We start from the raw sequence: 24,097 nt of genomic DNA, 5'->3' as shown, positions 1-24,097 counted from the left end.
GCCTGTCTTTCCCTCTTCCTCAGCTTCCTGCTATTCAAAAAGTGCACCTAATGCTCAAAGGGCTTAATCAACATCAAGAATACACTGCAGCACTCCTAGAAAGCCATACTCTTTTTCTGGTGCTCAAGTTCAAACCTCTGCTAACTCCACAAAAGATGCTTTCACCCTGGATACTTCCCTGTGTGGCAGAAGAGTAAGAGGTTAATTGCTGAGATATTCAACACCCTGTAAAACAGTTTCAGCTGATACACTGCTGCACTGAAGTCACTGCACTGAATTTTAAGAGGTTAATGCAAGATTACATAGCTATTAGAAAAGGCAGGGAAATAATTTTGTGTACCAACACATGGGTTAGAAAGGAACAGCATTCACAACTTTCATACAGATGCGACTTAAATTACCCACAGAACATCCATAATGGCAAAACCCAAAAACACATTAGCCATTCACTCCACTCTGTTATAATCACAGAATCTTAGGGGCTGGAAGGGATTTCAAAAGGTCACCCAGTCCAACCCCCTACCAGAGCAGGATCACCTAGAGCATTCACAGGAATGCATCCAGGTGGGTCTTTAATTTTCCAGAGGGAGACTCCACAACCCCCCTGGGCAGCCAGTTCCAGTGTTCCAGCACCCTCAGGGGGGAAAAAAATTTCCCTATGTTTCCATGGAACTTCCTAGGCCTCAACTTCCAAACACTGCCCCTTGTCCTGTCATTGGGCATCACCCAGAAGAGCCTGACTCCGTCCTCTTGCCACTCACCCTTTACGTATTTATGAACATTCATAAGGTCACCCCTCAGTCTCCTCCTCTCCAAACTAAACATACCCAGCTCAAGCAGTTCCCTGAGGTCCTTCTTGAACTGAGGGGCCCAGAACTGCACACAATATTCCAGATGTGGCCTCACCAGGACAGTGCAGAGGGGCAGGAGAACCTCTCTTGACCTACTAACCACAGCCCTTCTAATACACATTCTAATTTTTGTTATTATTCATTTCAGGATCAGTGGAAAATAATTTCAGAGGCTACTTTTTCTATGCTGGTGAACAAAAGCAGTGCATGAGTAGCTTTTTGCTCAGGACATTTTATGAAACTCAAGTGAAAATTTTATTTCACAAATAGAAGCATTTTATACCCAGTCTACTGGGTCATTTAGTTTTGAAAATTCATCTAACTGGAATCACTCTTATTCTTCAGACTGACACCCGGTAACTAACTCAAAAACAGCCTAGCAAAGTGTGTGAAGAAGGATGTTAAAGTATCTTCAAGAGCTGCATACAAAGCAGAGTAGTACTTTACGACACTAAGTGCACTGATTTACATACCTAAGCAAAGAAATATTTATAAATTAAGAAGTAATAGGCACCAATAAACCACAAACAAAACCTAAAATACCCTACAGGTCACTGTTTGTTATAAAAATTGTCAGAGTAGAGTAGAGTAGAGTAGAGCCGAGCCAGGCTGGAAGAGACCTTCAAGATCATCACATCCAACCTGTCATCCAACACCATCTAATCAACTAAACCATGCAACCAAGCACCCCATCAAGTCTCCTCCTAAACGAGTCCAGAGAAGGGCAACGAAGTTGGTGAGGGGTTTGGAACACAAGCCCTATGAGGAGAGACTAAGGGAGCTGGGGTTGCTTAGCCTGGAGAAGAGGAGGCTCAGGGGTGACCTTACTGCTCTCTACAACTACCTGAAGGGGGGTTGTAAACAGGCAGAGGTTGGTCTCTTCTCCCAGGCACCCAGCACCAGAACAAGAGGACACAGTCTCAGGCTGCGCCAGGGGAAGTTCAGGCTGGAGGTCAGGAGGAGATTTTACACAGAGAGAGTGATTGCCCATTGGAATGGGCTGCCCGAGGAGGAGGTGGAATCGCCATCACTGGAGGTGTTCAGGAGGAGATTTGACAGGGTGCTTGGTTGCATGGGTTAGTTGATTAGGTGGTGTTGGATGATAGGTTGGATGCGATGATCTTGAAGGTCTCTTCCAACCTGGTTTATTCTATTTTACCTCTAATGATGGCAACTCCACCACCTCCCTGGGCACTTTAGTTTCAGAAATTTCTGCTGCAAAGCACTCTGCAGTTTAACATCTTGACCAGAACAAGAGTATAAAAAACCCATGCACTTATTGTAAAGGGCAGAACACAGACTTGGGCAGGGCTTAGTAGACTGGTATTACAACTTCATGCTATTTATATCTCCACATACAAAACTGAGATTTAATACCAACCTCAAATCTTAAACCTCTGTTCTCAAAAGACATTCATGAGTATAAACTAAAGGAATGAAAAGACAATGATTCTCCCTTGATTGTGGGGTTTAAGTAAGTATAAGTCAACCCACAAAAAGCAAAAAGAAGATACTGAACTACTGCTTATTTAGTAGGTACCATGTGTTCTGTGAGCTAAATGGGGCAGGATCCTGTTAAGGGCAGGAAGGTATGATCACGTAGTCATAACACGAAAGCCCAAAGGGCATGAAGTCCTACAACCTCAAGGGAGGTTGTAGCCAGGTGGGGGTTGGTCTCTTCGCCCAGGCAACCAGCACCAGAACAAGAGGACACAGTCTCAAACTGCGCCAGAGGAGGTTTAGGCTGGATGTTAAGAAGAAGCTCTTCACAGAAAGAGTGATTGGCCATTGGAATGGGCTGCCCAGGGAGGTGGTGGAGTCACCATCGCTGGAGGTGTTTAGGAGGACACTGGATGAGGCACTTGGAGCCATGGTTTAGTTGATTAGATGGTGTTGGGTGATTGATTGGACTTCATGATCTCAAAGGTCTTTCCCAACCTGGTTAATTCTATTCTAAGTCAGATCACAATGAGAGTTTCAATTCTGACCCTTCTCAAGTAGGTTTTTTTGAGGAGTGGTCCCTTTGTTTTTTTAAGCAAATGCCCAATCTCATTCATTTTCAACTCCATGATAGTTTACAACTCCAGGAAAAAAAAAAGAATCATTTTTCTTTTCTTTTCACTATCCAGAGAAAGGTGCACCCTAATTTGTTCCCAGGTTCACTTGCACGAAGGGTGCACTCTGAGGATGCGTTCTACAGCAAGAATTTCTTAAGAGGTCCAGCATTTTCCTCAAAGTACTGATGGTTAACAAAAGGCAAGAAAGTAGTTGGTCTTCCAGAGAATTTTTTACATTTGATGTGTTGCAAGAACTCAGAATTCTCATACTTACTATTCTGTTAGAATTTGTTTATGGCCCTACTTGGGGCAACATAAAGGAATACTGTTTGTGGGACTGTGTCTTCAACTCCATCTGCAAACTTTCACAACAGTAAGATACTTTAACATCAGATAGACAAGTAAATAGCTACACAGCACTACACTGAAGGTGTTTCTGCAATCAAGGCAAAGTGCATTTCATTAAGATTCCACCATTCCTTTCAACGCAGAGCCCCTAGGCTGCACCAGGAATGGAGTTCTCATTGTTCTAATTCAGTACACTCTGCAATTCTAAACATGATTTTTTCAGTTAAGTCACCACACTACAGTTCTGAGAAGCATTAAGACACAGTGCAGTTCACCTTTCACCACACATCTGAAGTCACATTATTACCTTTTGTAAAACATCTAAAGCTGTAAGCACCGCTTCCTGTAAACTTGTCAAAACTGCTTCAGTGTAAGATGGAAGGATAAAAGGGGAAGCATCAGAACTGATTGGAACTGAAACAGCACCATGCAAAATGACACCCAGCTTTTGGAGATCATCCATGCTGAAACCAGTTTTGATGTGTTGGTAAAGAGCTGGGAATATCTGAATTAAAGCTGTAAGAAAAGGCTGGCTGGGAATGAAAGTCAATTTATCACAAGTAAGCGGAGGCCTTGTACTTTCTGAACCAATCCTATACCAGCTGTTCCAGGCTGCCCACCACAGGTTCAAATCTTCAATTTCATCCGTTACTACAGGTGGTTCAGCTCCATTGTATCTTCCTATTCTTTCTCCTATGGAGTCAGTTCTCATGAATGATCTGCCAAGGCTAGTGGCAGTTGTTGTACCCACAACCACAGGTACTGAGACATTGATAGCAGGTGGCGTATCAGGCTTCTCCAAGTCTCGGGCAGGAGAAACAATCTGTAAGATCTCCTGGAAGCTTTTTAGTGCAGCCAAGGAAACCTCATTATTTTTGCTGAGTGCTGCTGATTGGATGTGATCCAGAAGAACATCCCAGGCTTGGGAAAAGTCACCTATTTTAAAAAACAAGAAGGGGGTGGGGGGAAGAGGGGGAAATAAAATCAACTCAGAAGTGGCTTTTGGTTCCCCTTTCCACCCACACTGTCACTAAAAGACTGTTCATGTACTTGGTAACACAGAGAAATTTCATGAGGTTAGGCAATGGCTTGAATGACTTTTCTGAACATATCAATCCAGCAATAATCAGAAAGAATATGACTGAGAAACATACAAAGAGTGAAACAACAGATCTATGTCGAATTTGTTAGCAAAAAAACCCCAAAGGCAGCCACATACCACATCTCATACCAGAAGAATACCTTTCTTTTTTTGTTTTTCATTCAGGATAGTGAAACAAATATTTTTCTTATACATCCCAGATGCCTGTTGATTTCAAAAAGTGTTAGGCGTGCATGAGGAGTTAAGGTTCAAATCCATAATCATGCAGGTCACTTAGAGAGATCTGATGTGTGCCCCTGGACTCTGCATTGGTTAGGCTGCACCTTGAGTCCTGTGTCCACTTCTGGGCCCCTCAGTTTAAGAAGGACATCGAAACACTTGAACGTGTCCAGAGAAGGGCAACAAGGCTGGGGAGAGGCCTTGAGCACAGCCCTATGAGGAGAGGCTGAGGGAGCTGGGATTGTTTAGCCTGGAGAAGAGGAGGCTCACAGGAGACCTTATTGCTCTCTACAACTACCTTAAGGGTCGTTGTAGCCAGGAAGGGGTTGGTCTCTTCTCCCAGGCAACCAGCACCAGAACAAGGGGACACAGTCTCAAGCTGTGCCAGGGGAGGTTTAGACTCGAGGTGAGGAGGAAGTTCTTCACCGAGCGAGTCGTTCGTCATTGGAATGTGCTGCCCAGGGAGGTGGTGGAGTCACCGTCCCTGCAGGCATTCAAGAGGAGATTGGACGTGGCACTTGGTGCCATGGTCTAGTCATGGGGTCTGTGGTGACAGGTTGGACTCGATGATCCTCGAGGTCTCTTCCAACCTTAGTGATACTGTGATTTTAAAATGATCTGATAATTGCACTGTGGAGCGAGATGTCATTTTTGGAGCTTGAGTTTTTCCATTAAATTTAGCCTTAAACTTCAATCTTCTACGTTACTAATTACAGAGTTTGAATAATTAAAATAGCCCTGGAATCTTGCCATTTATTATTCAGTTTTAACTGAAGTTTAACACAGTTTGAAATCTACTACATTTCTGCAAATGACAGATTCTGTCAAATACTCTTAGTAGCCATTAATACATTGATTCTGTATCACAAACAACCAAAAATTAAATAACATGCAACCTGGTTTTTGTTAGATACATTAATTGCATACTAGGGGATGGTGAAGGTTTATTAGTGTAATGGGGAACTTCCTTTGCAAGCTACACATTCTTCATTTACTTTTCACTTTCTCCTTACAGGAATTAAACATTAGGTAAATGTGTTGTCCAGGGAGGTGGTCGACACGCTGTCCCTGGAGGTGCTTAAGCCCAGGCTGGATGAGGCTCTGCCCAGCCTGATCTAGTGTGGGGTGTCCCTGCCCATGGCAGGGGGGTTGGAACTAGATGATCCTTGTGGTCCCTTCCAACCCTGAATGATACTATGATACTATGAAAATCTGATTACATACAACCGAAGAATGCAAACATTCAATACTTCACTGACTTCACAAGCGAGTTCTCTTTACTCCCGGTCATTGTTAGACTGAGGGCGCTGGGATTGTTTTGCCTGGAGAAGAGGAGGCTCAGGGGTGACCTCATTGCCCTCTACAACTACCTGAAAGGTGGTTGTAGCCAGGAAGGGGTTGGTCTCTTCTCCCAGGCAACCAGCACCAGAACAAGGGGACACAGTCTCAAGCTGCGCCAAGGGAGGTTTAGACTCGAGGTGAGGAGAAAGTTCTTCACCGAGCGAGTCGTTTGTCATTGGAATGTGCTGCCCAGGGAGGTGGTGGAGTCACCGTCCCTGGAGGGGTTCAAGAGGGGACTGGACGTGGCACTTGGTGCCATGGTCTAGTCATGGGGTCTGTGTTGATAGGTTGGACTCGATGATCCTCGAGGTCTCTTCCAACCTTAGTTATACTGTGATACTTTGTTAAGTGCACTGTTAAACTCAACACACTGATGCTACAGAACAGTTCCAGGCAAGCGTATAGCCTTAGAAAGACGTGAGGAAACATATGTTTTGGCAACCAAAAGAACAGAAAAAATCCTATTGTTATCAGGCTGCTATAAACTAAAGCTCTTTGTCACCCAAACTTCCGGTTAGTGAGATTTAATCTAAAGCACAGTGATGTGGAAGACAAAATTGGTACTTACAATTTTTGGCTTTAAGGAGTATGAATTAAAAACTCCAGAATTTCAGTCATATTTGAGGTAAGACACACATGTTTAAGCTAAGATTAAGATTCTTGCCCAGTACTTTAACTTGAAAAATACACCAAAGTAGAATGTTTATTATTGCATCCTTCAATAGATTTTAACCATAATTACCTAAAGGCTGCAGTAAGTATCTCCTTGTGTTAAATATTCTTGCAACTCCAGCCAGTGTCAACACCCATGTCTCAGCCCACTGCTTCTCAGCTGTGTCCCTTGAATGATGGATAAGAATGTTGCCTCCTCCTGATTCAATCTTCTCTTTGTCAGCTGTGGTAGAAGATTCCCGAACCCTATCCAAGAGGTGAAATAAAACCTGAAATTGTCACAAAAAGGGGAGGGGGGAAAGGAACTTTTCAGGTAACTTAGTTGTATTCACAGTGAAACAACAGAACTCAGTAATTCTCCCATTATCCTTTCTGTCACTGTGTCCCCTTGAGAACCCCTTATTTCAAACAGTCTCTGCAGCAGCTAAGAGTAAGAATCAGCCAACAAATGTTCCCTTGAGAAGGGTTAGAAACCACTAACATCAGCATTTGCAGTACAAGGGTAGAGTGATTGCACTTGGATACTTCATCAGGTACAACAGACAGACCCAACTACAGCCTGATTTTTTCCATACAGCACAACCAATATGACTGTTATCTAGAAGAGGGTATTTGATACATCCTTTAAAGAAGAGAGGCAGTAGAGTGCCAAGTAAACTCAACCTAATATCAAATCAGTCAAATCTCATGACCCTCAAACATCTCTGCACAAAGAAATGAGTTGTTCATCTTTGTAAGAAAGGGAACAGCCTTTTAATCCAACTCCTGAGTTGATAAAGAAGTGATCAAGATACAAAAACTACAGTTCATAAGAGGCTTTAAAGGCCAGAGAATTGTAAAGTAACACCCCCAAGCTCCCCAAAATTGGATTTCTGCTACAACATGTGTTACCTTTAAAATGTCTCAGCAATCTAGTTAATTGATATTCAAGTAGCACATCAATGGTTATTACAATGTGAATGCAATTTTAAAAACCTTAAGTGGAATCTCACACATCATACCTTCCATATTACTGTGTGCCACGTTGAATGCTGCAATAAAGTTCCATGAGCACCAATAGTAGAAAACAAAGTCTGCCCTGCACTCTTTCTAACTGCAGGCCGTGGATCCACACAGAGTTCTCCAAGTTTGGCATACAGGCACAACCAAAGACAGTCAAATGGTGGTGCAGGATGAAAAGGTCTATTCAGCACTACTCCCTTTTCTTCTGCCTGTTTCTGCAACACTGCTTCTTCTTTGTTTAAGTCCTTTTCAATGATTTCACCTCTTTGGAAGAAATAATCTGAAATATTCCACTACAAAATAAAGAAAACACAGGCTGTGGTACCCATTAAAATGAGAGAATGCTTTTCATGATCACAACATACACTGCTTCCGACTTTCACATTTGAAAGCATTTTGCAAAGTACATCAAGATAGTATTTCCCTACACTGCTGGAGTAAGAGCAGCACAGAAACACTGCAAGGTACAGAAAGTACTTTTCTTAGCCTCAGCTTTTAGGCCCCAGTTATCCATGAAGTACTAGAAAGGGAAAGAAAGCATTAGTATTGTATTGTAACCATGTTCACCAGCGTCCTATTTGTTTACCTAACGCTGGAGTCATGCTGACTAAAGAAAAACTGTGCTCCCTCAATCTATATGCTATTCCTAATGACAGCATAGAAGTTCAGCAAGAAAAACAACCCAGGTTTTTGGCTTTCCTTTGCAAAATTGACTACATATTAATTTTCATTAAACAAAAGAACATGAAAGACAGCAGCAGCACTGTAGATTAATATAAAACTCACCAACAAACCAATGGAAGTTAAGCTAATATTTAGCTCTTGATTGTGAAGTCCAAAGCTTCCTGCAACTTCAACAACTATCTGTAGACAAGTACATGGCATTGTTGGGAGAAAGTCTGTCACAACCAACTGAAGACACTGGAATGCAGTCCGTATTAAGGACTCTCTTGAAAAGCAAAACAAAGACAAAACACACACACACACTCATTTCAGATTTCTTCAAGAGCACAGGAATGTTTTGAATACACTAACTCAGAAAATAGCATTATCTTTAAAAAGATAGACATTTTATTTTTTTTAACCCACCTAATGTTTTCAGATGGATTTCCAACATTTAAAGTGTTTCAGCTGGACTTTTTTCCCCACAGAATCACACCACTGTCAGGGTGGGAAGAGACCTCAAGAATCATACAGTTCCAACCCCCTCTGCCATGAGCAGGGACACTTTCCACTAGATCAGGTTGCCCAGAGCCACAGCCAGCCTGGCCTTAAAATCCAGGGATGGGGCTTCCACCACCTCCCTGGGCAACCTGTTCCAGTGTCTCACCACCCTCACGGTGAAGAATTTTTTCCCAATGTCTAATCTGAATCTTCCCTCCTCTAGCTTGACCCATTTTCCCTAATCCTATCACTGCCTGGCATCCTAAAAAGTCCCTCACCAGCTTTCTTGTAGGCCCCATTCAGATACTGGAAGGCCACAAAAAGGTCTCCTTGGACCCTCCTCTTCTCCAGACTGAACAATCCCAACTCTCTCAATCTATTGTCAGAGGAGAGGAGCTCCAGTTCTCTGATCATCCTCGTGGCCCTTCTCTGGACAGGTTCCAGCATATCCATATCTTTCTTGTAATAGGGGTTCCAAAACTGGACACTGCACTCCAGGTGGGGTCTTCATGAGAGTGGTGTAGAGGGGGAAAATCACCTCCCTCAACCTGCTGGCCACACTTCTCTTGATGCAGCCCAAGACACGGTTGGCTCTCTGGGCTGCACACACTGAGATACTTTAAGCTGAAGCTTCAAATTCTGATGAAATACTTTAGACCATGTTAACTACCTAGTGAAGTTCAGTAAGAAGTTCAGATTCTCCAGTGGTCCTCAGCTAGTTTTACATAGCAAAGTCCCATTTCTCTGTCCTAGAGTTCTAGGACTTCTTAGTTCAACCATGTCAGCTGAAACATTCTAAAAAGGTCACAAGAGACAAACCAAAGCTGAAGTTTAAGCATGATCATCTTCCAAAGAGTAAGCTGCTATGAACACTTTCTTGTATCAGCAGTTAGAAGTTACTGAAAGCATGCCAAACAGGTAGGCAAAATGTCTTTTCTATATTATTAGGAAAGATGCAAGCTAATGTAAATGATAGGCTTACTTGTTTCCATGTTGTATTATGTTAGACAACAATATTTTCAGAACATCTGCCATTAGATGGACCTTTAATAAGTACTTTGCCTTTAGAGATTGAACATCAACATAAAACAGAAGTGTAGATTGTGGGAAGGAGCTTTCTATAACCAAACCCTTGTTTGTGGAGAGGCAAAATGAAGGAGTCACAAGAAGCAGTGGAGTGTGGATAAAATGAAATAGTGAAGCTGCATTTAAATGTCATTATAGGTTGGGTTTCAGGTTTAATCTTTAATGTACCAAAGAAAAAAATTCCACATGCTTGTTCCTTCAGAACATATATTCCAGGAGAAAATCCAGAATACAAAGACATCAATTAACATATTTCAGATTCCTAAATAGAATAATATTTTTTCAATTAAATAAAAAAAATAAACTAAAACCATAGGTAGGCCATTTCCACTATGCCAAAAGAGCCAGTATGATATGAAAGCCAAAGGAAAGCACAAGAAAATAAAGGAATAACTGCATGAGATTGAACACATCCAAGTGCCGGGTTCTGCACATCGGCCACAACAACCCCATGCAGTGCTACAGGCTGGGGTCAGAGTGGCTGAGAGCAGCCAGGCAGAGAGGGACCTGGGGGTGCTGGTCGATGGTAGGCTGAACATGAGCCTGAAGTGTGCCCAGGCGGCCAGGAGAGCCAATGGCATCCTGGCCTGCATCAAGAACAGTGTGGCCAGCAGGAACAGGGAGCTCATTCTGCCCCTGTACACTGCACTGGTTAGGCCACACCTCGAGTCCTGTGTCCACTTCTGGGCCCCTCAGTTTAGGAAGGAGGTTGACTTGCTGGAACGAGTCCAGAGAAGGGCAACAAAGTTGGTGAGGGGCTTGGAACACAAGCCCTATGAGGAGAGGCTGAGGGAGCTGGGGCTGCTTAGCCTGGAGAAGAGGAGACTCAGGGGTGACCTTATTGCTCTCTACAACTACCTGAAGGGGGGTTGTAGACAGGCAGAGGTTGGTCTCTTCTCCTGGGCAACCAGCACCAGAACAAGAGGACACAGTCTCAGGCTGCGTCAAGGGAGGTTCAGGCTGGAGGTGAGGAGGAAGTTTTACACAGAGAGAGTGATTGCCCATTGGAATGGGCTGCCCGGGGAGGTGGTGGAGTCGCCGTCACTGGAGGTGTTCAGGAGGAGACTTGACAGGGTGCTTGGTGCCATGGGTTAGTTGATTAGGTGGTGTTGGATGATGGGTTGGACGCGATGATCTTGAAGGTCTCTTCCAACCTGGTCTATTCTATTCTATTCTATGATGCATACTGCAGAGAGACATCCAACCCTGCCACATAGGAGCAGTGGATTTATCTTTGCTCCACTCATGGAGGAAATACTTATACATCATTTGGATCCCATATTAGTTAGAGCAGTCTGTAAAGTGTAACACATCCAACACTGCTGCAGTTCCCTCTCCATTACAAAGTTCCAGAGGTGTGTGGCCTTCAAGGACTCTTAGAAGGGAAGGAGGCAGGAAATGAAAGTATAGTTACACAACTCATTTTGAAGAACTGAGTTAAAGGGAAAGCAATCTCTCTTGCTAATCTTCAAATGAGTGACCACTAGAACAAATTCAAAAGGATTCATTCACTAGTTAATGTTCCACACTAGCATGTGTTTGGAGAAAGGTTTCAAAGCCCTCTGTGCAAGTAGCAGCAACAATACAACCCTTCAAAACGTGAAAATGTCCTTAGTGTTACAGGTTGCCACCAAAAAGACAAAATACAAATGCAAGAAAAGTTAAGCTTTGCTCAAAAATTTAAGATCATAAAGGGCTTTATCTATCTTTAAAATAAACAGGGGCATCCTACTGAAAAATTCTTCAAAGACAGATCTTTTGTTTGGCAGGCGAGTACCATCCACACAAGAAGTATCACTGGCTCTCAAAACAGCACCTTTTGTCCTTAGCACCCTGGCAAGATCTCCTGGAAGGTAAATGCATTTCTGTCATGGAATCCAGGATGTTCACCAACCAGAGGGAAGACACTTGTAAAGAAAGTCACATGATCAGAAAGTTTAAAGTATGAAAACAGTGCCTGCATCCTGTGCTCACAGCTGTGAGGTGAGACATTCCACTCCTTCCCAAGGAAAAAGAGGCATGCTTAATTTTTATTCTCCTCCTGTAGTTGATACGATGTGTGCAAACACTGCTATGGAGTTGAAGAAAAGCAGATGATCCTATATACTTTGTAGGAGGAGACTAAAATATAGCACAAGATCTTAGTAACATCTCCCAGTGAGGTACAGGCTTGAGATAGAAAGCGATCAGAAAACTGCCTTGAGACCAAATCTGTGTTGGTTCCCATCCTTGAACAACAGTGACAACCAAAAGGCACATAGGAATCATGGAACACATTGCACCAGGTATGGAAACAGCAGGCACCAAAGGAATCATGGTTATCAACAAGAGGATGCTCACAACCAGGAATGCCAACATGTTGGGGGATTTTGGCAAGTACTACCACCAGTGCACACAATACTGCTACTAGAGCAAAATCCTTTAAGTGTCTAAAGGGCCCTTCAGGAAGTTATCACATGGCCAGAAGACAGAAACTAAAGTGGGGCAAAAGGAGAGATATGCCAAGCTAAATTCTTCTGACACCCACCAGAGTTACTTGATTTTTAGCACCAAAGAAAGAATAATATGGTCTAAGTGTGTGTGTATCTTTCTCAGTGTTTAATAGTTCAGGCTCAGATGTTCATTTCAGTGCTCATTTAACTAAAAAAACAAAACAAAACAAAACACCTCCTTGCAATTTCAACTCTAACCTTCCCTGGTGGGCAAAAGGACCAGTTCACTAATATTCCTCCTCTGCTGGTGAGAGTCAGCTGTGTTAGTCAGTCAAGGGATTTGCACAGCATGTAAATAATATTCCATCCTTGTGCTACCAACAGCCACTTAGGGAGGAAAGCTTCGACAAAGAGAGTGTGTTCAGAAAATGACACAAGCTAGAGACTATCTGCAGAGATTAAAAAAGGAACAACAAAGGAACTATGGGCAGCAGCTAAGTCACACAGAATTATCTGCAAGCATGAGAGATGTGTCCAACAGATGGTGAAGATCAAATGAATTGGTACTGAGTACTCCTCAGTGTATACCTCATGCTGACCACAGGAGAGGGTGGACCAAAACAATAGTCTGGTCTGCTGGAAGTTTAATTCAGTAAAATAAGAATGTGCTACAGGGAAGAAAAGAAAAGAAGGGGGGAAAAAAGGGGTTTTGTGAGTAAAATTACTGACAAGTTAAAACTTGCAATGAACACTATGGCTACCACCAGAAAAGGCTATTAAAATAAGAAAATAAAAGCAGACTTCTTTCTCCTGTTCTTACCTTGCATGACTTTACAACATTATTTTCACCACTTACCCCTGATCACTTCGAATTGCCCCCATGACTCCAAGCACCAATGGCCAACCAGGTCCCAAGCTGTCACCCTGACTTTGCAAAATCTGTAGCACACACTCCAACTGCTTGATCCTGATATCAGGATAACTAATGTTTGACAGTTCCTTGAGTGGATTCAATAGAAGCAGCTGCAGTCTCTAAAAGTAAACAATAAAGCATATTAAAGATGCTAAAACTTAACTGACTTAAATTACTTCTATGTGTAAGTAAAAATACACAATGCCAACTGAAGATCCATTACAGTAATTCAGTAACTCATTTATTAAATTCTCAAATTCAATGTCAGAGTGGCCCTTCAGAAAAACCTGTCTGGGTGCTGCACTTTGGCCATGGCAACCCCATGCAGAGCTACAGGCTGGGGTCAGAGTGGCTGAGAGCTCCCAAACAGAGAGGGACCTGGGGGTGCTGATCGACAGCCACCTGAACACGAGCCAGCACTGTGCCCAAGTGGCCAAGAAGGCCAATGGCATCCTGGCCTGCATTAGGAATAGTGTGGCCAGCAGGTGCAGGGAAGTCATTGTGCCCCTGTACTCTGCATTGGTTAGGCTGCACCTTGAGTCCTGTGTCCAGTTCTGGGCCCCTCAGTTTAAGAAGTACATTGAAACACTTGAACGTGTCCAGAGAAGGGCAACAAGGCTGGGGAGAGGCCTTGAGCACAGCCCTGTGAGGAGAGGCTGAGGGAGCTGGGATTGTTTAGCCTGGAGAAGAGGAGGCTCAGGGGTGACCTCATTGCCCTCTACAACTACCTGAAAGGTGGTTGTAGCCAGGAAGGGGTTGGTCTCTTCTCCCAGGCAACCAGCACCAGAACAAGGGGACACAGTCTCAAGCTGCGCCAGGGGAGGTTTAGACTCGAGGTGAGGAGAAAGTTCTTCACCGAGCGAGTCGTTCATCATTGGAATGTGCTGCCCAGGGAGGTGGTGGAGTCACCGTCCCTGGAGGTGTTCAAGAGGAGATTGGACGTGGCACTTGGTGCCATGGTCTAGCCATGGGGTCTGTGTTGATAGGTTGGACTCGATGATCCTCGAGGTCTCTTCCAACCTTAGTTATATTGTCATACTGTGAAAGGAGCAGCAATCTACCTTTTTTTTTGTTCAGCTTTGTTTGGGTTTTGTTGTTGTTGATGGTTTGCTTTGTGGGTGTTGGTTGGTTTGTTTTCCCCACCACCGCCTGTTTTCTCCAGGTCCCTCAGAAAGCAGCTACAGCACTGCTGTTACAGTTGCATAAAAACTATCATGCAATTTTTTGCTTACCCATCAGGGCTAGATTGAACTTCCTACTAAAGTTGAAAAAAAAACCCATCCACTGAACCTCAGTGAAAGTATTACAATGTTTTATTAATAATGGATCAAAAGAACTGATTTGGAAGGTTTGGGAGCTTATTTTTCACCTGTTATCACATCACATGCATATTTCCAGACATTCTGAAATTGTTTTGCACTCATTAGGGTGATCCATAATCTATTCTAAAAAAATGGGCATAATATGAGAACATCATCACTGTCTGTTATGCATTTGAAACAGGAAGGAAAGGAGGTTCATTTGAATGCATGAGGTGATTCTCAGCAGTTACATCTGAACATTACAGCTGTAGGCTTTATAAACTCAATAGTGAAGTTGCTTTATGAATTCCTCCTATTCACTGAACTGTAGAAAAGTTCCTCTGGGGAAGATTTTGATTTCATGTTCATTTTAAGTTCCAGAAAAGGAGAAAAGCAGATGCCCTTAAAGTTACTTTACCTGATTTTGAGATAATGGAGGATCATGGCTGAATGTCAGCCCTGCTTTAATGAGAGAAGTCAAAGCTTCTGCTCCCCATTCTCTCATTCTGGAGTTTGGATGCTGACAGACCTGAAAACACAGCAATGTTTTGTTTAGTGTCACTTTTCTTTAACCAAGATTTGAATATATGTAACATTGATTGCATTAGAATTGACACAGAATATTAAAGTAATACTTTAAGCAAAAACACAACAAATCTCTAAATTGTACAAATCAGGTTTAAAATAGTAAACAAATATTGATCTTTTGGATAGACATACCTTCTGAATAAGGAAGCAATAGGAAGCAGTGAAAGACACAGAAGGAAACATAATGAAAACCACAGCAGTTCATGCCAATACACTTTCCAAAATGAATATACTAACTGCTAATGCAGATAACTGATTAAAAAGCACCAAACAACTCTTCAAAGAATGCCTGAAAACCCCAGGTTTAAGGTAGCCTTAAGCTACTGCAAAATTGAAAGTTTCATCTTTCACACACTGCTGAACATAATCAAGTGAAGAAGCATGACAGCAGCCAACACAGAAATGTCTGCTCTTCTCTATTTTCAAATATAAAAAGTAACTAAATGGTGAATGCAAAACAAGCCTTATACTCCAACAGTTCAAAAGCTTGATTCAACAACAGCAAACATTATTTCCACCTGAAGTTTCAAACACATCTTGCTTTCTCTGTCTTGTTATCTAAACCTGACAGGTTTGCTGATGGATTTTTGTTTTTTTTTTTCAGAACAGAAAAATTAACAACCTTGTGCACACCCACTGCACAGATACCCATATGAACCATGCTCCCATATTTGATACGTTACCCTCAAACAAGTAAGACGACAGTTTTGTTGTCCTCTTGTTGTAGGTTAAGGGAGATCAAGAGTTAATTGGGATAACCACAAAGAAAAGTCCTCCAGAGGCTAAAGAGTTCCAGGGGGATGGGCAGTTCACCCCAAGATAATCTGTTATTCTGTTCCATTTTCCTGTATTTCTCTATTTAAGGGAGTGCACAGCCAAACTTCTTCTCCCCAGTGGGGATGTGCGCTCTTATCTTCACAGTTTGTGGGGCAAAGGCTTTCTCTTGGCCTTGGCTGGCAGTGAATTTCCAGCTATACCACTGAGCCTGTTGAAGCCTCTGGTACCTGGGTCTTGCTGGGAGCAGGGCAGTTTGGCTGCTCTTGGGTCTGCTGAGGCTGAGTGGGGTGGAGGGTTTAGGAAGGCTCGGGAAGGTTTTGGCCTGGTAGGGACAGGGGAAGGACTGAGCCTAGTTTATGAATGTATTCCTTTCACCTGTATACCTTTTGTGTATATGTGTAAATGGAATTCCCATTTAAACTTCCAATCCAGTGTGGAGCAGTTTTATTTTACTCCTTGGAAAAGGGGTAAAGTATCTTTTCTGTCCTTTTGCCCTGGGCAGCTTGTGGCTCAAAACTAGGACACCTCTACATAATTATTACCACCCACCCTTCCAGCCCTAGCTCAGATGGGGTGTGAATCCAGAATCAAAGCCCATGACAGCCACGTAAGGAAGGCTGATGGTTTTGGATGGTGGACTATTCCCTTATCAGCCACTAGCCAAACTGAAAAGGAGGACAATGCAGAAGAGCTAGCTTAATGTTAAAAAATGGAGGCACAAAGTAGCTGCCCTCCTGAACTACTTCTATTTCTATTACCTTATATAAAAAAGGAAATTTAAACTACTTCGTGATGCTCTGAATCTAACCAGATAATCAGTTCCAGAGACAGGGAACAAACTCTTCCCTCAGGTTGTGTTTAATTGAATTTACAGCTGGTGGTTTCTCCTTCTTTATTGTGCCTCGATGACTTAAGATTAAAAGGAAATAAGGCAGTACTTCAAAAGAAATTGAAATAGACTGTGTATTTCCTACAAAACAGTGGCAAAGACCCACAATGGATAACAGACTGAAACAGACTGCTTACTAGATGAAAAGACAAAGTCTCAAGATATGGATGATGGACCTTGTCTTGGGGGGTTGGGGGGGAAGACAAGAGAAAGAGATGCCTGTGATTCAAGTTTTCATACACCTAAGTATACAAGTTTCTTCTCCCAGATCAAATATTATGTGGAAATGATATCCATAAATAAGGGGAGAGATGGCCAATCCTTAATACTGTTTGAAATAATGCTCTAAGGAAGTGTCTGTTATTATCAGGAAAATGAGGAAGAAAAACTTTCCCCTTTACCCATACCCTGTTCTGGCATTTCACTCTTCTACTTATCTGTGTAGAGAAGCAAAACTTTATGATTATATTCTGTCACCTTTTGTAGTTTAAAATTCAGTATTTAAGATATTTTTTCCTTTAGTGGACTATATCTTTCATGTTGAAGTTAAAACACTTAAGAAATTGACATGAGAGTATGACATCTATTGCTGTCTTTGTACAGTATTCTCTTGACAAGACCATTCAAAATGTTAGCTTTAAATTCTTTGAACAAATAAAGTGTTTGTTAGTAAATCTAACAGCCTCAATCTTTCTGGCAAGGACACAAAAATACATCTCAAGATCTTCCTATGTACTATGAGAATTCAAATTGACCTTAATTGTAACTCATACATGAAGCATAATAAATTGATCATTTAAAGCATTGCTTTGTTTTAAACATTTCAGGACTGATGGCACCATAAAGGCAATAAGAGATCAAAACACTAGACTATATACATTCACTTTTGAATTCAAATTGTGATGCATTCAAGCTACAAAAAGTAGTGCACAAACCCAGAATTCAGTATGGTTTTAATTACACTTTACAAATGCGTTTCCACAAGACCTTCGTTAGTACAAATAGGTTCTAGCACAAGTGATGAAAGCAGTAAGTTACCTCCAGAAGATGACCAGTCAGAGGTCTCCAAAGAATCTCAATCCTGTGCATGTTAACTAGTCCTGTTTCCAGCAATTTAGCAACAGCAAAAAGTGATGGTTCCTTAATGAAAGAGAATTTAAAACACATAACTTTGAGGTAACCCAGATAATGACAGAGCCTTTTGCTACACTATAACATACAAGTTAAGGTACAACTAATCTCACTGAAGTACTACTTCGTCGATTGTGAATGCTGTCACAGCAGCTCAGGGAGCACAGCTGGAAGTTTGCACAGCACTTGCAGTACTCCGTGAGAGGCCACAAGGGGGTAGCAAAAGCACACCACGAAGACTTCGGTCGTTTTTCTTACAACACTCTTCCAAACTTTGGACAACCACCAGAGCACTGATATTCCTTTCAAAACTCTCATTTTCACAATCCTCCCCTCAATCAGTTTTGCAGCACAGTTTACTGGCAATATAGCCTTCTTCTCATCACAGCTTTTACAATTAAAATTATATATGAACAATCAATGTAAAGCATAAAAGGATTCTGCAGTGGAATATTCCATCTTTCATTGGCTTCATAAATGCCCTGCAGGAATCTGATAAATTCCTTTTTTTTAAATCAACTTATAGTACAAATGGCTGCTGCACTGGAATTGTTCTGTTCCCATTTCTGCTGATTGTTGTTTTCATTTCAAACAAAGTTTGTGTTTAAAAATGGTTGATTTCAAATCACTCTCTGCTGCTGTAATATTATAAAGTGTATTTTCTGTCATCGTTATCTGTAGTGAAATAAATCAAGGAAAATTTTCTGGAGCATCTCCTCTAGGATTAGATTATAACTAGGAGGATATATACACAGGGCCTTTAATCTTTCTTGCCTACAGGTCCTGAGGCTGACAGGTATATTATCATTTTCCCAAGTAAATATGAATTATCAGAGAGGTGTTCATATCCAAACTGGCAGACTTTGTCTGAAGTATGTTATAAAAGAACATTGAGCAGCTCACAGAAAATGCTATCCAGAATCCCTAACCTCTGAAATTACCAGGGCTTTTAAGTAGTTTTAGCCACACCAATCTGATTCAGAGAGACAAATGACATTCCTTAGTTAACAAAAGCCACAGCAGGAACACAATGAGGATGCTCATAGAATTTAGTAACCTTAAAGCATTATAAACATTTCCTCTTCATAATTTACTTTTTAGTCTAGAGTATCAAATGTATTACTAAGTTAATATTAGAAATAGTTATCTTAAAGGATAAGTGTACGAGTAGAATAGAATAAACCAGGCTGGAAGAGACCTTCGAGATCATCGCGTCCAACCTATTATCCAACCCACCTAGTCAACTAAACCATGCAACCAAGCACCCTATCAAGTCTCCTCCTGAAGTCTTCTGCCTGTTTCAAAAAAACATCTAAAAAAGAAAAAGAAGAACTCTTTTCATACCTTATTGTTTCCATAGGCCATATCCATGGCTTCCAGAGACAAGGAGCACAGGGCATTTATTAAGTGATGTAAAGACACATCATCAAGGTACCTGAAAAATAACAGCTATCAAAACACTGCCAAGTTTGATACATGTTATTTTAATTGTAAGATAAAGTTTCTTACTGGGAGCTTTCAAAAAGCCTTGATAGTATGTTGGATATAACTGGCAGATCAGTCATAACTGCTGTAGTCAGAACCTTGAAAAGAGACAGAAATGCATCTTACACATTGCAAGAGAGAAACACTGCAGAATCACTAATTATAGAAAGAAGAGTCATGCTTACTGTGCTGGGCCCTTCTACAGCTCTTCCAGGTTTTAATGCACCCCCAACACCAGGCTTCAGTCCCAGAATCCACACAAGATGCTGAAATACAAAGGGATCATTTTCATCAGAAAGCCTTTCCAAGCAGAGAGGAAAGATTGTACTCAGGCTAGCCATCAGCCTTCAAGAATTCAGGGGAAATCCTACAGCACTTCCTCACGGAAATTCAAAGCGCACAATAAGCAGAGTCAAAGCTTCTTCCATTGCTTACACACAAAAAACTCAAACCCAACTTATGGCAAAAGAAAAAGGTGTAAAAGCAAGGCATAAGTACTTCCTGTTATACCTGAAGAGTAGCCAGGACAAGTTGCCATGATGTACCAAGAACAGCTCCATGGCAGTGAGCTAAGTTAAGTAACGTCCTCATACACTGGATATTTTTTGAAGTCAGCTGAAAAACAACAAACAACCAAAGGACCACACAATTTTTACTATTTTACAATCATAATGTTACTAAGAGGCTTGCAATTTTTTACTAAATAACTTAAAGATTACTTTTTGTTTGCAACGGTAAAATGTTATTTTTTTTAAGAGAAGTAGCTCAGTTGTCTCTTTTTTTCTCTCAAGTTTTGTCTTGCTAGGCTTAAATATGGTTTGATCACTGCCCTTTCTTCCCAGATTCACATTATCAAACACACAGGTTCAAGCAGACCAGCTTTAAGGACATCTTTGCCACAAAATAGTCTCTCTCAAAAAAACCCCAAACCAACCAAACAAAATACCAACAAATAACCAAACACATAAGTGAAGGTCCACACACAGGCCCATAACAGAGCTGAGACCACAGGGTTTCCAAATAGAATGGATGGCACCTGCTGAGCTAAGAATCAGGCACAAAACAAGATCAGGTTGTCTTTAGAGAACTTTGCTGCCCAGAGCTACTCCAAATTAAAAGCTTAGGATAATACTTCAGATAACTGCTATTTGTAAGAACAATGCTTATCTGTTGCCTTGCTTTGAGACTCACTGAGATGCAAACAGAAGCAGTTAAACAGGATGAGATCACTTGTACTTACCATTACTGTTCCCTGTGGCTGAAGAGCTAAGGGTTGCCCTACGGCTACAACTTGCTGATGAGACTCGCTGGAGGGACTGATCATTTGAACGTTCTGTCCCTGAATGGAATATGCTGGAAGGAAATGGAAAAGAAAAGCAATCTACATTTAAACTCCAGTACTTATTTGCAGTAGCAACCACCTTGTGGCAAACAGGCTCCAGATAGTTCTGTCACAGGATTAGCTTTGAATGAGCTCACTTTGAGGCCTTTAGTTACATTTAGCTAATCATGTCATTGCCTTACAGAGTTGAAGGAGCCAGTAATTACTCCCTCTCACAATTAGATATTGCTTGCAATAAATACATTTTATGTTAAGAGTTAAATATTTGCAGTTAGGCATGAGCATTAGACTATGTCTCAACTCAGTTTTCTGTGGTAATGGTGTGTTAAATGGTATCACTGTGTGTTACTATTATAGTTATGTACTCAGGAAATGAGGGTGTCATACATGCTGTCATGATGTTTTTCCCCAGTACAGGGCTTCAGGATATCCATTTTATAACTCACCTGTAAAAATAAGACTAACCTATATAAAATGACTTCAGTTCACTGCTTCATTTCCACAGAGAGTCGTGTAGCTCAGTCATGCACACTGCTTTACTGACTTAAGATCTAATAATACACTTAGCTTATGGTCTGGAGTAAAGGTGCTGGTCCTTGTTCCCAGACCTCTACTAAGAGGTCTAACGTTATATCTATCTGCACATTCTCCATGCAGTTGCATTTCTTGGTACATAATTCATATGCACCATAACTATTGGTACACAACTTCTTGAAATTGTAAACAGAGTAAATTCTCAACTGGTACAATCTGCGAAATACAACATTCTCTCACAATGTAGGAAGCCTCTTCTTGTAAGCTGAGCAGAGCTCAGAACTTAAGATCTTCCACTTACAAAGTAAGCAGTGCCATCACTAGACAACTGTAGAAAAGACTGAAGCACACCACAAATGCAGAATGTTCTAGCCAATTCATAAGTATGCAAGCAGACTAGAAACCATTTCAGAATTTGCATGCCTTAATTACATATCCTGACAGATCTTTAGGATGACAGACAGATCTCCTTCGAATACGAACTTCCAAAATGCCAAGCGCTCAGTAAGTTTTAGATTGACTACACGGATGGATTTAGGAAGGGCAGGTCCTGCCTGACCAACCTGATCTCCCTCTATGATCAGGTGACTGCCTGGTGGATGTGGGGAGGCCTGTGGATGTGGTCTACCTGGACTTCAGCAAAGCCTTTGACACTGCCCCCCACAGCAAACTCCTGGCTAAGCTGTCAGCCCATGGCTTGGATGGGAGCACACTGCACTGGGTTAGGAACTGGCTGGAGGGCCGAGCCCAGAGAGTGGTGGTGAATGGTGCCACATCCAGCTGGTGGCCAGTCACTAGTGGAGTCCCCCAGGGATCAGTGCTGGGCCCCATCCTCTTTAACATCTTTATTGATGATCTGGATGAGGGCATTGAGTCCATCATCAGTAAATTTGCTGACGACACCAAGCTGGGGGCAGGAGTTGATCTGCTGGAGGGTAGAGAGGCTCTGCAGAGGGACCTCAACAGGCTGGACAGATAGGCAGAGTCCAAGGGCAGGAGACTGAACACATCCAAGTGCCGGGTTCTGCACATTGGCCACAACAACCCCATGCAGAGCTACAGGCTGGGGTCAGAGTGGCTGGAGAGCGGCCAGGCGGAGAGGGACCTGGGGGTGCTGGTTGATGGTAGGCTGAACATGAGCCTGCAGTGTGACCAGGCAGCCAGGAGGGCCAATGGCATGCTGGCCTGCATCAGGAACAGTGTGGCCAGCAGGAGCAGGGAGGTCATTCTGCCCCTGTACACTGCACTGGTTAGGCCACACCTCAAGTACTGTGTCCACTTCTGGGCCCCTCAGTTTAGGAAGGAGGTTGACTTGCTGGAGCATATCCAGAGAAGGGCAATAAAGTTGGTGAGGGGCTTGGAACACAAGCCCTATGAGGAGAGGCTGAGGGAGCTGGGGCTGCTTAGCCTGGAGAAGAGGAGACTCAGGGGTGACCTTATTGCTGTCTACAACTACCTGAAGGGGGGTTGTAGAAAGGCAGAGGTTGGTCTCTTCTCCCAGGCAACCAGTACCAGAACAAGAGGACACAGTCTCAGGCTGCACCTGGGGAGGTTTAGGCTGGAGGTTAGGAGGAAGTTTCCCACAGAGAGAGTGATTGCCCACTGGAATGGGCTGCCTGAGGAGGTGGTGGAGTCATCATCACTGGAGGTGCTCAGGAGGAGACTTGACAGGGTGCTTGGTTGCATGGTTTAGTTGGTTGGGTGGTTTTGGATGATAGGTTGGACATGATGATCTTGAAGGTCTCTTCCAACCTGGTCTGGTCTATTCTATTCTATGATCGTCCTCTCTAGGCTGCTGGGTCAGGCAGAGTCTGCTCCACAGGTAAAGTCTCCAGAAGACCACAGAATAACCAACGTTTCTTCCAACCTGGTCTATTCTATTCTATCACCAGCTGATGCCACAAAACTAACCAGCTATGGAACACCAGTGGTCTAGATGCTGTCTGAGGATTTTAATATAATTTAGTATAGCCAAATATCATAGTCACATAGCTTTTGCTATCACATGCAGATAAATTTGAGTTTCACAATATGTGAAAACACAATTAAGGAAAACATATGTACTTACATTTGCTGGACAGAGCTGCAGTTGTGCTGTTTAATACAGTAAGGGCATAGTGAGGAGGCAGAGATCCTTTGCAAATGGCAGTGATAAAAGCATCTCTTGATGTTACAAGACCCAGTTTTCCACAAAGTGCAGCCATAGTCAGTTCTGCTTTTAGAATATTTTCAGTGGCAGCTTCATCAGTGCTGAAAGACCACAAATCATTTAGGAAGAAATAATCCAAACAGGCAGCTAATCAAAACTGAAAGCAACAAGAACATAAACTTTAAGCCTGTCAACACTCTATAAAGAGTCAGCACAACCAGTGAACAAAATTCTTCAGAATGACTTCCTAAAAACCTGGTCTTCAGTTTTGAATGATATGAGAAAGGAGACTATCAGGAGGTATCTAAAAAAAAACAAAACCACAAAAACCACACAAAACACCACCTTTGGAAGATACAATTACATTGCCAAAGTTATTACCTAGTAAACAGCTTTTCCACTTCAATGACTGCATATTGCTAACACATACCAAGATACCTATCGATGGGAATCTCGACAAGGGTAGAATCATTTCACTGTGTTGAAACATTCAGACATTTAATTGGCTCAAATGCAAGCTTCTGAAAATTGAATTCATTGTCCTATAATTAAGTACATTAAAGACTTGATTTGAGACTTCTGGAGACTTCTGTGTCATTTACTCTTAACGTCCTCACGCGGTCTAGCTATCCCTAACCCACAAACCTGTCTGCTCTGGTGCCATGAACAACACTCTGTCATGCAACTGTCACCTTGACCAGTATCAAAAGTCAG

General features: G+C 42.2%; 1 protein-coding gene across 4 annotated transcripts in view; it reads right to left on the bottom strand.

The window, feature by feature from the left end:
- Positions 1 to 24,097, bottom strand: part of MON2 (MON2 homolog, regulator of endosome-to-Golgi trafficking) — a 176,074-nt gene that overhangs the window by 108,969 nt on the left and 43,008 nt on the right. For all 4 annotated transcript variants that reach the window (XM_068170401.1, XM_068170402.1, XM_068170407.1 and 1 more), the window contains exons 14-26: positions 23,303 to 23,484; positions 20,599 to 20,711; positions 19,869 to 19,973; positions 19,544 to 19,624; positions 19,383 to 19,456; positions 19,218 to 19,308; positions 17,781 to 17,882; positions 14,907 to 15,017; positions 13,131 to 13,306; positions 8,379 to 8,541; positions 7,592 to 7,885; positions 6,661 to 6,859; positions 3,564 to 4,192 (exon numbers count right to left, since the gene is read on the bottom strand). In XM_068170401.1, coding sequence (XP_068026502.1) covers positions 3,564 to 4,192; positions 6,661 to 6,859; positions 7,592 to 7,885; positions 8,379 to 8,541; positions 13,131 to 13,306; positions 14,907 to 15,017; positions 17,781 to 17,882; positions 19,218 to 19,308; positions 19,383 to 19,456; positions 19,544 to 19,624; positions 19,869 to 19,973; positions 20,599 to 20,711; positions 23,303 to 23,484 — 2,320 coding nt within the window. The remainder of the gene's footprint in view (positions 1 to 3,563; positions 4,193 to 6,660; positions 6,860 to 7,591; positions 7,886 to 8,378; positions 8,542 to 13,130; positions 13,307 to 14,906; positions 15,018 to 17,780; positions 17,883 to 19,217; positions 19,309 to 19,382; positions 19,457 to 19,543; positions 19,625 to 19,868; positions 19,974 to 20,598; positions 20,712 to 23,302; positions 23,485 to 24,097) is intronic.

Source organism: Melanerpes formicivorus, unplaced genomic scaffold (genome assembly GCF_026170545.1).
Source record: "Melanerpes formicivorus ecotype bairdi unplaced genomic scaffold, bMelFor1.0.p_v2 SCAF_3, whole genome shotgun sequence".
NCBI lineage: Eukaryota > Metazoa > Chordata > Aves > Piciformes > Picidae > Melanerpes > Melanerpes formicivorus.
Note: the sequence above shows the minus strand (reverse complement) of the source record. Positions and strands in the feature narration are given on the sequence as shown.